The 13,219-nt window shown below is 47.9% G+C and overlaps 7 protein-coding genes across 7 annotated transcripts; 4 read left to right on the top strand and 3 right to left on the bottom strand.

Moving 5' to 3' along the window:
* The first annotated feature begins 2,137 nt into the window (after positions 1-2,137).
* BDV37DRAFT_254520 (uncharacterized protein) lies at positions 2,138-3,311 on the top strand. Its single transcript, XM_032082643.1, has 3 exons — positions 2,138-2,477; positions 2,545-2,729; positions 2,804-3,311. The coding sequence occupies exons 1-3, from the start codon at positions 2,440-2,442 to the stop codon at positions 2,929-2,931; spliced, it is 351 nt and encodes a 116-aa protein (XP_031938845.1). The 5' UTR covers positions 2,138-2,439; the 3' UTR covers positions 2,932-3,311.
* Positions 3,312-3,638: 327 nt separating this feature from the next.
* Positions 3,639-4,970, bottom strand: BDV37DRAFT_285546 (uncharacterized protein; the record flags this gene model as incomplete). The annotated part of the gene is made up of 1 exon (XM_032087755.1): positions 3,639-4,970. One exon carries the CDS (start codon positions 4,968-4,970, stop codon positions 3,639-3,641), a length of 1,332 nt encoding a protein of 443 aa, XP_031938844.1.
* Positions 4,971-5,456: 486 nt separating this feature from the next.
* On the bottom strand, positions 5,457-6,879 carry BDV37DRAFT_296167 (major facilitator superfamily domain-containing protein; the record flags this gene model as incomplete). Its single annotated transcript, XM_032090059.1, has 3 exons — positions 5,457-6,089; positions 6,191-6,732; positions 6,783-6,879. The coding sequence occupies 3 exons, from the start codon at positions 6,877-6,879 to the stop codon at positions 5,457-5,459; spliced, it is 1,272 nt and encodes a 423-aa protein (XP_031938843.1).
* Positions 6,880-8,584: 1,705 nt separating this feature from the next.
* On the top strand, positions 8,585-10,151 carry BDV37DRAFT_296165 (LLM class flavin-dependent oxidoreductase; the record flags this gene model as incomplete). The annotated part of the gene is made up of 1 exon (XM_032090058.1): positions 8,585-10,151. The coding sequence occupies exon 1, from the start codon at positions 8,826-8,828 to the stop codon at positions 10,149-10,151; it is 1,326 nt and encodes a 441-aa protein (XP_031938842.1). The 5' UTR covers positions 8,585-8,825.
* A 379-nt stretch (positions 10,152-10,530) lies between these two features.
* BDV37DRAFT_177674 (uncharacterized protein) lies at positions 10,531-10,834 on the top strand. Its single transcript, XM_032079437.1, has one exon. It carries the CDS (start codon positions 10,563-10,565, stop codon positions 10,794-10,796), a length of 234 nt encoding a protein of 77 aa, XP_031938841.1. The 5' UTR covers positions 10,531-10,562; the 3' UTR covers positions 10,797-10,834.
* Positions 10,835-10,894: 60 nt separating this feature from the next.
* BDV37DRAFT_285543 (uncharacterized protein) lies at positions 10,895-11,672 on the top strand (the record flags this gene model as incomplete). Its single annotated transcript, XM_032087754.1, has 2 exons — positions 10,895-11,200; positions 11,256-11,672. 2 exons carry the CDS (start codon positions 10,895-10,897, stop codon positions 11,670-11,672), a joined length of 723 nt encoding a protein of 240 aa, XP_031938840.1.
* Positions 11,673-11,676: 4 nt separating this feature from the next.
* On the bottom strand, positions 11,677-13,025 carry BDV37DRAFT_177676 (uncharacterized protein). The gene has a single exon (XM_032079438.1). The coding sequence runs from the start codon at positions 12,726-12,728 to the stop codon at positions 11,955-11,957; it is 774 nt and encodes a 257-aa protein (XP_031938839.1). The 5' UTR covers positions 12,729-13,025; the 3' UTR covers positions 11,677-11,954.
* Positions 13,026-13,219: the final 194 nt, after the last annotated feature.

Raw genomic sequence — 13,219 nt, 5'->3', positions numbered from 1 at the left:
TGGAACGCGACAGTAAAAGAATGAATACCACCAGCCCCTCGAGTCGAACAAGCGCAGCAGAAGTATGCGATCATAAACCAATCAAGGAAGTACGCGTGCCTGCAACGGGAAAGACATTGTCAGCGGGCAATCTTGGGTGTGGAGGGCTTGAAAAGCCGAGTGCGCGATTGGAGCGTCAATGCGCCGGGACAACCAACTTGTTCGAAGGTAAATGAGAACCACAGGAGAGGGCGCTCAGGGATGTTTCTCCAAAGGAATGAAGGAGACACCGCAACGGAAGGAATCGAACTAGAAAGCAAAAACGACCGAACGACAGACAAGTCCCTGTGGCTGGTGGAAAAAGAGCGTGTGACCACGGAGGGGGGAATGAGGGCGAGTTAGTTTTATCTGAGAGGAGAGATCAAATGGTTTAAAATGGTTTAAAATGGGCTCTCCGGATGGAGCCGTGGAGGTTGTTTAGTAACAACAACGGTTGGTAGGGTAAGGAAGTAATTACTCGTACTAGTCAGTAATTTTTAATGTCCGGCCCTGAACCGCGCAGGTACCCACGAATAATATTGGTGAGTTTGAATGACACAAGGAATCGAGGATGATGGGATTATCCTTCCTCAAACGAGTCTTCTTCTTTTTTCACTGTTCTGCCTAATTTTCTGATGACTTGTTTCCCCGTAACAAACGGTGGTTCTTTTCCTTGTCCCCACATCCTGTCCCGCCATTATTCTCTGGCGGTTGATATCATTGTCCCACTTGATACAGAATGGAATTATCACTTGAGGGCCTGACATCCCCTAAGCACAGTTAGTGGATGTTTGAGGATTCTTTCCCATGGATAGTGGGGAAGTGGGCCCGACGAAGGAATATATTCATGGCCACAAAATGTAGGTACCCGAAAAGAATCGAAGGGGAAAAAAGGGGAACATCGGATAGTCAAAAATGGATAGATTTCAATTTAGGCCAAAGAATATCGACCTCTTTGGTGGGATTTTCCACGACAGTCACTTTATTGTGTTTTCTTTGATTTTTATTTTCTTTTTGTTTCTTCTCGCTACAGGTGGAATGCATTCGTTCTATGAAAAGTGGAGACCGCGGTAACAGCACTTCTTAGTATCGAGTAGTCTCGTGTCTTAAGGCTGCTAAGGCACCATGTCATCCCAATCAGAGAGGCACATTTCCCCTTCAAGATTCATTTCACTTCTTGGCGAGTCCAATAATTCCCCTCTCTGCATGGATGCCCTCGACGCAAACCATGGGCCGGCGGTTAACTGACGTCCAGATAACCTTGTCCTAATTATAGATTCGTTCTTCCTGACAATGGAAGTCGATATACGATAGGTACCGAGTACAACTCTGCACTCCGTATACATCGCTGAAACAACTTGCGACAAACAATGTGATGCAAGGAAGGCGCCAATTGAGGATATTAAGACTCGTCGTCCAATCTATTTACCTATATCTATCTGCGTCTAATAATATATTGGAAATCAACCATCGAGGAATAGGGGTTAGTCGCATGGAATGTTGTCCACTCCCCTGCCTCTTAGGGTAATTCACAGGAGGTACGAGTACGATGTGGTGTACGGAGGACTCCGTAGCATATGGAAATGAAGGATGACGGAGTCTCCCATTTCGGAACGCAGGGCATTGTGTCCGGCTTGATAATATCAATGATTCGTCGATGATAAGCGTCTTCTCTCGCCATCGCCTGCTGTATGACGTTGAATTGGTTGTCTTGCTGCTTACTCCTCCATTCGACCCCTTGGCTTGATTCCAACCATTTGAATCGGATAGGCCCCTTGCTTCCGAAATTCTTCTCTGATCCAACGGTTATACACGCGGCACTCTGCAGCGAACAGGATCGGCCATGAAATCCTACCGAGCAGCCGAAGATACCTTCCGAACAAGACAGTATCTGCGAGTGAGATAATAGAAATGCCCCAAAACAGTATCGACTCCAGCAACTAGCAAGGGTAGTGGTCAATAGTAGAGACGGTCGACCTAGTGTCAGAACGGGTGGAGCACACCTAGTTAAAGTAGCATGAACTTCTTTTTGTCACGCTCTCTCTCTCTCTTTTTATTTTAATTATTTATTTGTTTTTTTTTTTTATTTTTTTCTTTTCCTTTTCTAACCACGAAGTTTCTTGTTCCACCACAGTTTGCATCGTTTGCCCCAATCAACCCGCCCTACTGCGCCACTTCGCCTCACACCAACCCCAGCCACATGCCGACCGCCGACCACCGATGATGCTATTCCGTTCCACCCAATTATGCGCCGCCTATTATTTCTGAGTAGCACCTGCGCGTGGATCTCCCTCCCACACACCAAAGAGAGCCCGGCCACTCATTCCTCAGGGACCAAGTGATACACATCGACAAAACCCGACACCATTGTCTCGGCAATTATATCCGCGCAGTGACATCCCTCGGAAACACGCCGTCACCATGTCCAAAGCGGGAACGTGGATCAAGATGTTCGTCGTGTAAGTTTCCCTCCAATTCGGCGAATACAGCAATCCGACAAAAGCTGACGGGGAATTATTATTCTAGCGGCACGGTGATCTGTGTCGGCGGCCCGGCACTCGTCCAAGCGATCCGTCCTACCGATGAAGAATTGTTCAAACGGTATAACCCGGAGCTCCAAAAGCGGAGTCTGGAGGAAGGGGATCGTCGCGCGCAGGAATTCGATGATTATGTGAATCGCCTGAAGCAGTGGTCTAAGTCGGATAAGTCGAGTATGTTTCCCATCTTGGGGTGAAGGGAATGAATGGGATCCGGAAGATGATCGGGGGCTAATGGGTCTGAATAGTCTGGGTTGCGGCTCAGGAACAACAGGAGCAGATGCGGACGCAGGCTGCGGTGCAGCGCACCCAGGCGAAGGATGAGGCGAAGGCTCAGCGTGAGGAGATGCGCAAGGAGTTGCTGGGTGAGAAATAATCTCGTGGGATTATGCGCGCGCGAGGCGAGCTGTAGCGTGGTTGATTGAAAGGTATATCGGGTGTTGGTTTTATCCCATATACCCCCTTGTCTGTATTTATACCCGTGGTCGCTGGGCCGAGGGAGTTAAAAGCTTGGTGCATGAATCATGGGCGAGTCTTTTTGCCGGGAGTTATCGGTTGGGCGCTTTACTTGTTTGCATATATGAAAGATGAACGGATGAGATGATTGTATAGTATTGTCTACAGGTATATTCTCCGTTCTCAATCTATCCGACGGCTACATTCTATCTTAGGTAGCGGGTATTTGCATGACAGGTTCGAAGTAGAAAGACGCTTGCATTGGTATTTTGCCTTGAAATATACACACGAAGATCATAGAATGATCATTATTGCTTATGACCCACAGAGTATTGCAAATGAGTGCCGTATAGCAGGCAGAATCAATGTAAAATTACATAGAGCCAAGTTTCAGATGATTGACAAAAGTGAATAGAGAATGCGCAAAACAAGCATAGACATCAAGATATTGTATTGTCCGATCCAGTGCCAGATCTAGATCCAACAGCTGTCGCCAAGATCGTGATATAGTAGTAGCCAAGGGGTAACCATGTTCTGTCAAAGACGTCGACATCAAGACTTTCGCCCACTGTATTGGTTAATTTCAGTCATTGATCTGATCGTCAGATGTGTAGAGAAAGCTGGCCTTCAACAATTCGAGACATCATCCTCTCGGAAGTCTAGATCTTGAATTTCCAACTCGACCCCAGCGGCCTCACATACCAACCTCAAAAAAGCCGTACCCAGTAGTGATCTCACCATTGGGCCCAGCTTAAGCACAAGTAGTCGAAGCCGAGGTACCAAATCAACTCGATATCTCACCAGCTCCGCAAGGTAAGACGCGATAAGCGTAAAACAGCCCACCACAACGACACCTGTGATTTCTAGCACCTCTAGTGAGCAAGGAAGCTGACCTGTGAATGATCCTGAATTGTTAAACTTGAGTCCCACGAGGCTAGCGTGCGGAATAGAAAGCTGTTGGAGTACGCTAAAATCCTTCAAGGATCCGAGTAGGCCATACAGATCGCATTGCACCATTGATGGAGTTTGATAATCAGATCCTTTTGAAGCCGTCCACATGAAGCCCAGGCGAAGAGACTTCAGGGTATCTTTAGCTTGAAGAAGCGCCTGGCGGAAGGCTTCTATATCCAAGTGCCCATCATGCAAATTAGGAGGATAATAAAGTACAACATGGAAATGCTCGAGTTTAGGGCACAGTTTAGCCCATTTAGCCATGCCTGTGGGATCAGAAGCCCACATCATAACACCAGCTCGAGTAACTTGGCACATAGGGTTGCCTATCGTAAGTTGAGCCAAAGACCTTTGGATTTGGTCTAAAGGCCGCTCTTGAATATTGTATGCGAGCACTTCGCGAACAGCTGGGAAATACAAAAACGGCAATACAAAGTCCGTAGTTACCGGTTTCCACGCAGCAAGGGAGCTAATCTGAACTCTTTGTAGACAGGGAAATGGAGGAGTGTTGTGAAAAGGTCGCTGGCGCATAGCTGCCTTTTCCAGGATGTCTTGCAGTAGTTCATCATGATCATATGCCAGCAAAAGTGTTTCCAAGCGACTCAGGCGAGTTAACAGCAGGCCCACCCAAGCCACACCACAGAAGCTGTTAAGATACTTCTTCCATCTGGTCTTCTCTGTCTTTGTTTCAAATGTTTCGTTCAGAATTCTGTGGATCAAAGTGGAGTCTATCCCACGACCGATTTCTGATTGGTGAAGCCTATTCCAATGTTCGCAGTCGTGTGCAAGTGTTATATGGCGTACACGACTTGCCAAATATGGTTCTCTGCAGAGGTTTTGAACTATCAACGGGATGCTTCTCGTTGGGCCGAATGTAATCGATGTATAGAGTAGAGGTTGGAAAATTTGACGGAATCTCCGAGAGCACTCGCTTAAAGCACGCTTCGTCGGCAAGTCATGTATATAATCTCCCGTTAGTAGGAGCAGCTCGGTAGGCAGAAGATCCATTTTGTTTTATATTTCGTGTAAGTCAAATTCTGTCTTGGTCGTCTTCTGGGAGAGGAACATGTTCGGTAGGATAGATTAGGCGGTAATAGTACCAGTTATAACATAAGCAGGTAGGAGTGAGTCAAGCTGTTCTAATGTCGTAGGAATGATGCCAACATTAGACTCCTGACTATTGTCCTGTCATCATGGCTTCATTGCCGACTTGCTGTCAACCTTCTCCCGTTTGACCACCAGCGATGTGTCTCATGATAATAGTCATGTCAACCAATGCCACACAAAGGCAGTAGTGTCACTGCCAGCTCCAGTTTAGGAGGTGGTGTTTGGTGTTGGAGTCCAATGAGCAGGTGCTTCATTGGCTCGATCAAGATCGCTCCTTACGTTTCTAACACTCATCATATTGTTTCTGTCCATGCTCATGTATGATCAAGTTATTTTGCTTTATTAACAAATATATGCTAGAGTTCTTGCCGCTCACGATAACTCCACTTAATACACATAACGAAAGTCCTTGTTCTGTTTGTCGGTCAACCCACCCCATGCCTTCTCGTCCGTGACAACACCCTGGCCTTCTTGGGTTGTCTGAATGCGATCCCTCCGCCTGTTCTCCCAGACATAGTACCCAAAGAGCACGACGGCTAGTATTCCAGCCACGGCCTGAGTCACCAGGACTGCAATCTTAGCTGGTCGGTATTCGGGGGCATCCCTTGCCTGGAAAGTTTGCGGCCCAATGATATTGCCCACGCAGAAAAAGCCGGCCACCACAGCACTAGTAAATGCACGCTTTGTGTACCCTGCGCAATTGGCGGCGATCCAGTGGTAGATTACCGGTGTCGGAGCAACGATTGCATTGACTAGGTAGATTCCAATCAAGATTCCGGCCCGATTGCTCTTGGGAAGGAAAGACATCAGACCGCCGCCGATGATTCCTGGGATACTGCAGATAAAGATCCATGCCCATCGATTCGCAGCTTTACGGACGCCAATCCCCACTAGAAGTGTAAAGAAAATACTAACAATTCCTGAAGGTGTGTTTAGAAGGGCTGAGATAGGTCCGCCAAAGCCAAAGCCCGCTATAAGCGTGGACGAATACACCACGACCACTCCGCTGGAAACAGCTTGCTAGATACTAGTTAGCTTTTCTCCTTCCTTTTTCTCTATGGGCTAGGAGTTTTCCTTCAAGACTATACTTAGAAGAGGCGAACAGGTGGGGATAAACCTACCAAGGCGAGCATCAAAGCCCACAACCACACCTGAGGATCAAGAACCGCTTCCAGCAATTGCTTGGGATCAAACTTTCCATTGCGAATACCGGTCTGGTTCACGCGAACGTGTTGAAGTAGCGTCACCTTTTGGTCATCGGATAACCACTTCGCTTGCATTGGTGTATCTGGAAGGAAAAGTAAGGTGGCAACTCCTACAGCAACGGTGATCAGTCCCATGACAAGGAACATTATACGCCAGCCGGCGAATGCATGATGGACGTGTTGGAAGCCAAAGGAAATCAATCCGCCAATGATCTGGGCTACTCCTAGGCCTAAAAACCAAAATGTAAATCTTGGGGCCTGTTCGGACTTCGTGTAGTATTGACTGCTTATGAGCATCAAGGATGGCGCTACCGGGGCTTCAAAAATCCCAAGGAATATGCGCGCGACAAGTAGAGTCGTATAGTTCTTCGCACCGGCCGCTGCCGCTGCCGCAACACCCCAGAGAATGACGTTGATACTCAACCATTTGGCTGGGGGGACCTTCTGGAGAAGATATGCTGACGTTCTGGTGAGTTTTCCTGCTTGTAGGAGGATTATAAGAACTTACTATTTGGAACTTCAGCAATCAAGGATGCAATGAAAAAGGCACTTGCCCCGTTGCTAAAGTTGTTTCCCTTCAGGTCCAGGTCTGTTTTCATGCCCATGACTCCCGCATACTTTGGAGTCGGGATTAGCGAGGTTGGTATGAGGGGTCCAAGATACTGACATTATACATCACTTTATCGATGAATTGTAGGAAATAGCAACAAAACATAAATGGCAAAATGCGCCGATCCACTTTATGACGGATGGCGACCAGATCGGCGTCAGTGTGTTGGACATCGCCATGTTTATCCAAGAAATTCCAGGCATCGTCCAGTGCTTGGGAAGATGTAGCTTGTCCCTGTATTGCGTCCGCAACCGGTTGGTTGCGGTTTGTCTCCGTCATCTTTTCTCTCGTTCTCTCTGGAGAATGATATTAAACCGGGTGAGAATACATGCTAGCGATGAAGAACAATTGAAGAAGGGACAGAATGCGACAACGTGGCCGAGTCCAAATAAACTCAAGAATGTAAAACGGAACGAGCAAAAGAGGGGTCCAAAATATACAACGAAAGAGGCAGAGATTGACCTTCAGTTGATTGTGATCACTTGAAAGCAGATGCTAAGAATGTAACCTCTTCCAGAACCCAAAGTTTAAAGGGTCGCATTTCCCTTTTATGCAGGTTATACATCCTATGTCAACCATCTGTGATCCTGGTTTGAGGTTACAATAAAGACTATTCGATTGCCTTCACCTCGTCTAGAATCCCACTTGTCATGGATGTTCCATGTACAAGTCAGTATCTTGCAACCACCGTGGCTCGCATGTTAGGCCCCCCAGACTGGGGTTCCCAACGCCTTAGATCCGTGGATATTGGACTCTCGGCCTCAAGGCCATCACAATTAATTCCCTTGGCAAATTTTCTTCGTGCCTTGAATGGCTAGAATCCTCAGCCCGAAAGCAGATCGTCCGTCCCCTAGCCAAAGTCTTTCTGCAACTGTAAGGGAAACCAAATACGAGGTCTGTCGATCGCCGCACGTACTATCTCTTTTTTGATTCTGTGGCAATAGTGGTTATTGAATTACCACATGTGATATCACAAATGCCAGGTTTAAGTCACCATCCATTTGGTTGTACTAATAAACATGATTTCGCATCGGCGGCTCAACGACTGATCTACATGTTTCTGAAGCCGATCTCTGTCACCTCAACTAATAACACTTCGAAACTGCTTGTTCATTATATGTTCAAGAGATAATCATGACCTACTCATATTGCGATAATAAGTAGCCTGTACAGATTAACTAGGAATCTTGTGATTGAAAACCTCGACTTGTTTAACAGATATAGCTGAGTCTTACCGTCGATTAGGGCTTTGCATCAAGGTGTTGCGGTAGGTCGCCCTCAATCTTTGTCTTTATTCTTTTCTTTTTTCTGTTTAAAGAGGAAGGAAAGAGAATAAAATGAATAAACGAAAATAAAAAAGAGAAAACATGTAAAAAACATCCATATAAAACATAACAATGTCCCAAAGGACACTGTAGCACTATAAACTAGAATGAACTATAGCATCGCGGAGTCCTAGTATAAAGCCCTGTAGATTGGCTAGGTACTATCCTTACATCATGAACACATTAATTAAAGAAGTATATACACTGTGGATCGTTTCAGAATCAATCAATGTCAGAAATATCTAGATAGATACCTAGAATTTACAAGAAAGCTGATTGTCCCTAGCTAAGACACGTGATGATCACGTATTCAATCTACACGCTTTACTGTAGCTGCCTTCATCTTCCTAAGCAACTCCACTTTGTCTCATTTGGGGTAATCCTGCTTTGTAAACCATGTTGAGCAATACAGATAAATACTCTCCACACGATAGGCTATCGATGTCGTGATCGCAACCTCAGTTTCACTCATCCGCAAACACATTTGTCATCACAAGATACCTGACATGTATATAGGTCACGATAATAATGCTTTCACCCCCGCTGGCAATAGCAGGAACTTCCTTTTCCTACAGTATCATCCAGCCCATAACCAGAAACCCCAGTGTAAGAGACCATGCCTGAGAAAACACTACATTTGACCGCATTCATGCGACCTGTCAGCCTACACACCGGCGCATGGCGATACCCCGGCGCCTATCCAGACGCCAATTTCAATCTCGCCCATCTCAAATCCTTCATCAAGAAGCTAGAAGATGCCAAATTCGACGCCTTCTTCATGGCCGATCACCTCGCTGTGCTGAACATGCCCGTCGAGGCGCTGAAACGCAGCCACACCGTGACATCCTTCGAGCCGTTCACTCTACTCTCGGCGCTATCAGTTGTCACAGAGAAGATTGGACTCGCGGCCACAGCATCCACGACATACGATGAGCCCTACCATATCGCGCGACGCTTCGCCTCGCTGGATCATCTCAGCGGCGGTCGAGCGGCTTGGAACATCGTCACCACCGGTAATCCGGAGTCTGCGAAGAACTTCGGACTAGATGCACACGTGGAACACGCGGATCGCTACAAGCGGGCCCGAGAGTTCTACGACGTCGTTACCGGGTTGTGGGATAGTTTTGCTGATGATGCCTTCATCCGCGATCAAGAGACCGGCGTCTACTTTGATCCGGAGAAGTTGCATGTTCTCGACCACAAGGGCGATGATCTGAAAGTGAGAGGACCCCTGAACATCGCGCGGCCAGTTCAAGGCTGGCCGGTAATCGTTCAAGCGGGACAGTCCGAGCCAGGGAAACAGTTGGCGGCTGAAACGGCCGAAGCGGTCTTCTGCTCGCCGAGGGACTTGGAGTCGGCAAAGGCGTTGTATGCGGACGTCAAGGGCCGTGCAGTGGCAGCTGGTCGGGATCGTAACCATATCAAGATCCTGCCGGCCGCCTTTGTCGTCGTTGGTGACAGCGTGGAAGAGGCCAGGGCCAAGCGCCTCAAACTTGACAGTCTCGTCCACTACGACAGCGCCATTGCCTCCTTGTCCATTGCTCTGGGGACGGATGCGTCCGGCTTTGATCCAGATGGTCCACTACCGACAGATATCCCGGAAACGAATGCGAGCAAGACAGGCCGTGCTGGAGTCTTGAAGCTTGCCGAGGATGAGAAGTTGACCGTCCGACAGCTTGCACAGCGATATGGTGGCTACTCGGGGCTTGCCTTTGTTGGTACACCTGAATCGATCGCAGAGGAAATGGGTACCTGGCTAGACGAGGAGGGAGCTGATGGTTTCACTGTCGTATTCCCATTCCTGCCGCAGGGGCTGGATGACGTTGTTGAACGACTGGTACCTGAGTTACAGCGTCGTGGCCTTTTCCGTCAGGATTATGAAGGGACAACTTTAAGAGAGCACCTTGGTCTTCCCCGTCCAAATAATCGCTTCTTTTCGTGAGGGGTCATGTAAATAGAGTCAGGGATACGACATCTGCATGATGCAGCAGTTAGATAATGGGTACGTGGCTTTTATGCTTTACCTGGCACCTTCTACAGCATTAGAGATCTTCATTGGAATTCCACAGCGAGTGTACATGGTACTACCATGCTTATGACACATTATAATCAGCTATAGCCTACTCTGACTGTCCATTCACCTAAAACGCTACAGACTTACCAATAAGAGCAGTATTACTGCGTAGAGACATAAAAGATATAAGTAAAAAACATTATAATATTGACAATGGAAACATACATACCAACATCATGTTTGGTGTTTGCAGCTCATAAGGCAAGATCACAACAGTGAATGATATCACCGGTGAACACTGAGGTGCAGAACAAAGACCATAGGCGTGAATTTCTTAGAATGCTCTTCATTTATTCACTGTCTCTGGCGTGTTCCACTGCTTTGGGGTCCTCTTGCTTGCCATCTCCTGCTCGCGTACCTTCCTTCTATCCACCACCACAAGTTCGCGATCTCTACCTCACAGCATGGGGTCAAAGAAATCTCACAAAAGGTCTGGGTAAGTCACAGAGCCCTAAAGTACTGAGAACACAGATATTTATAATCTCTCTTCGTTCTAAGCAGTCTCCCCTCTAAACTGACCCTCTTATTCTATCTATATCTCCCTGTCCTTACATTTATCATTACTAGACATGTCCTCCACTATGTTGCTCTTACAGCTTATTACTATTATCATGGCTTTCTTCTTTGGTCTGACTCTTCGCAGGCTCTATAACACCGACATGGAAAAAAGGGCAAACGAAGCTTCCAAGAAGCGCCCCATTCCTTCCCCTGATGCCGAATTTCTTGACTCCAACAAGGCCAAGTGCGAGCGGAACGAGGAAAACGACAGCGAGATCTGCACCATGGATGACTTCTCCACCGACTTGATGTTGAGAGCTCGATACGTGGCCGCTAAGCAAGCTTCTTTTGACGAGCCCTTCGAGCTGTCCGAAAGCGATTCCACTTTGTCCCATGCGATCAGAGCTCGCGTTGATGCGGTAAGGACTCACCTCCCATATGTAAATCGGTATCCTTCTCTGAACGACCTTACAGAACCTCCCAACCGCTGAAAGAGGAACTGTTACGGGGGCTCCCCTCTCTAATGACGATGTCGCAGACATACTTAAGAAGGTTAAGCCGGACTGTCGCAAAGCCCAGGCATGGGTAAAGGCGCATGAAGTCAGCAAGGCGGCCATGGAGCGACTTAAGGCGAAGTCGGAGAACCGCGACGCCCTCAGAAAGAAGTCACTACGTCAGTTGCACGGCAGAGGTCATCAGGCTGAGGCCCAGTCCGATGCACCCAGATACCAAGCAAGGGCCCCGGCTCCGAACTTGCAGGCTCCCGAGGATCGTACCGTTGAAGAAGAACTGGAGGAGGCAAGGGTGGTGTACAACAGGGTTAGCCTGGCGCACGATAGACTCCTGAAGACCATCGTCGACATGGAGGAGTTTAGAAAGACTCTCTCGTAGATCTCCCCTCCGTTTAGTCTCCACAGCCGGCTGTGGTAGGCTGGCATGGCTTTCTTTCACCCGGCTAGACCGAAAGTTCCCTAACTTAGTTTGACATTCGCAGCGCGACATGTAACAGACCGGCAGGCATACATCATTGTCTTCTTGCTTGTCTTTCTCCCATGTAATCAAGACACGATGAATGAACGCTACCGTTGTTAATTGCTCAAAGTGAAACCTTTTCACATGAGACCGTACCATAGAGTCTAGCTTCACCAATCACAGAATTCTCTTCTCCAATCTTTATGTTTTCTTGTTCCTACTGGCTCCTCTTACTTTGTCCGGATTCTCTAGTTTATCTACTAACGGTCGGTACGGTGACGCAAGAACATGCTCCGGCGCCCGCTGCGCAGGTTCCTCTCGTCTAGGCTCCCCGGGAGACGGACGTTGTCGTTGATCCTCGTGCATCCGGTCCAGCGGCTCGCCCACGATCTGATACTTGTTCCAGTTGATCGGTGGCATGCGTACCACGTTCTGTGGGGTAGGTATGGTCCCCAGGCCTGATGCGTCTCCTTCCTTCGAATCACCCATCTCATCATCCTCGTCCTCCTCATCATGCGTGAAATTCACGAAACCTCCCGGGTCTTTCGCGGACAGATTTCCCGCCGCCAGTTCGCGCGCAAACCCCTCGGGATCGGCCGCCGCCGCTTGCTTCAGTCGGTCCAGTGTCCGTATATCGCGCAGACTCTGCTGCTTCTGAAGCTGTAGTATCGAGATGGTGGACCGCAACGCGATCGCATCGGGGTTCTCGCTTTCCGAGATCGGCACGGCAGCAGGCTCCGGCGCAAAGACGGCCGGTGTCGTAGGAAGCGAGGCCGCTGCACCGCCAGTGCGACTCGTTGGCGACGGCGACGAGGCCGGGGGAACAATGGGATGTGATGGCGCACCGTTGGGCGTGGAGGCGTTTAGGACTGGGGCCAGATGAGCGAAGACCGGAGTTACGGGGGAATAAGGCGGGCGCGGTGGAGTCCCTGGCCGATCATTCGGATTGCTTTCATTGTCCTGAGTGGGCTGCATGGTGCCTGAGTTGTCGATGTGGATGTCGGACGCTAAGATTAGGGTTATTCTGTGTGATTTCTAGAATAAAAACGATGAACGCGTGGCCGGGTTGTGGTTGTGGCGGTGGTGGATGATTGATTGATTGATGTTGTTTATGCTCATCGGCTGATGACGTCTTAAAAGGCGCCCTCCAGTTATTGAATCCTCTTAGTCAAAACTTAACCCTCAACTTTCCAGGTACACATTTCGATGCGATGCTTCTTCTATTGTAGGGCAACAGTTATTTTTAGTAATTTTTATAGTCATTACGAACCTACAAGTATATTCTATTAAATTCTATCCATGTAAAAAAGACCAGTTAGTAATTGTTGAGACTCACATTATCAACATTATTGAACCTACCAAAAATCAGATCTTCTCACCAGAAAAATAACCAAAGAAGAGAATTCTCTGTAGTAGTATTTTTTTTATTCATATTAATTAAGAAATAACAAAATTATATCAAGTAA

This window comes from Aspergillus pseudonomiae (assembly GCF_009193645.1).
Source record: "Aspergillus pseudonomiae strain CBS 119388 unplaced genomic scaffold BDV37scaffold_62, whole genome shotgun sequence".
In the NCBI taxonomy this organism is placed as follows: Eukaryota; Fungi; Ascomycota; class Eurotiomycetes; order Eurotiales; family Aspergillaceae; genus Aspergillus; species Aspergillus pseudonomiae.
The sequence above is the reverse complement of the archived record's forward strand: the minus strand, read 5'-3'. Positions and strand labels throughout refer to the sequence as shown.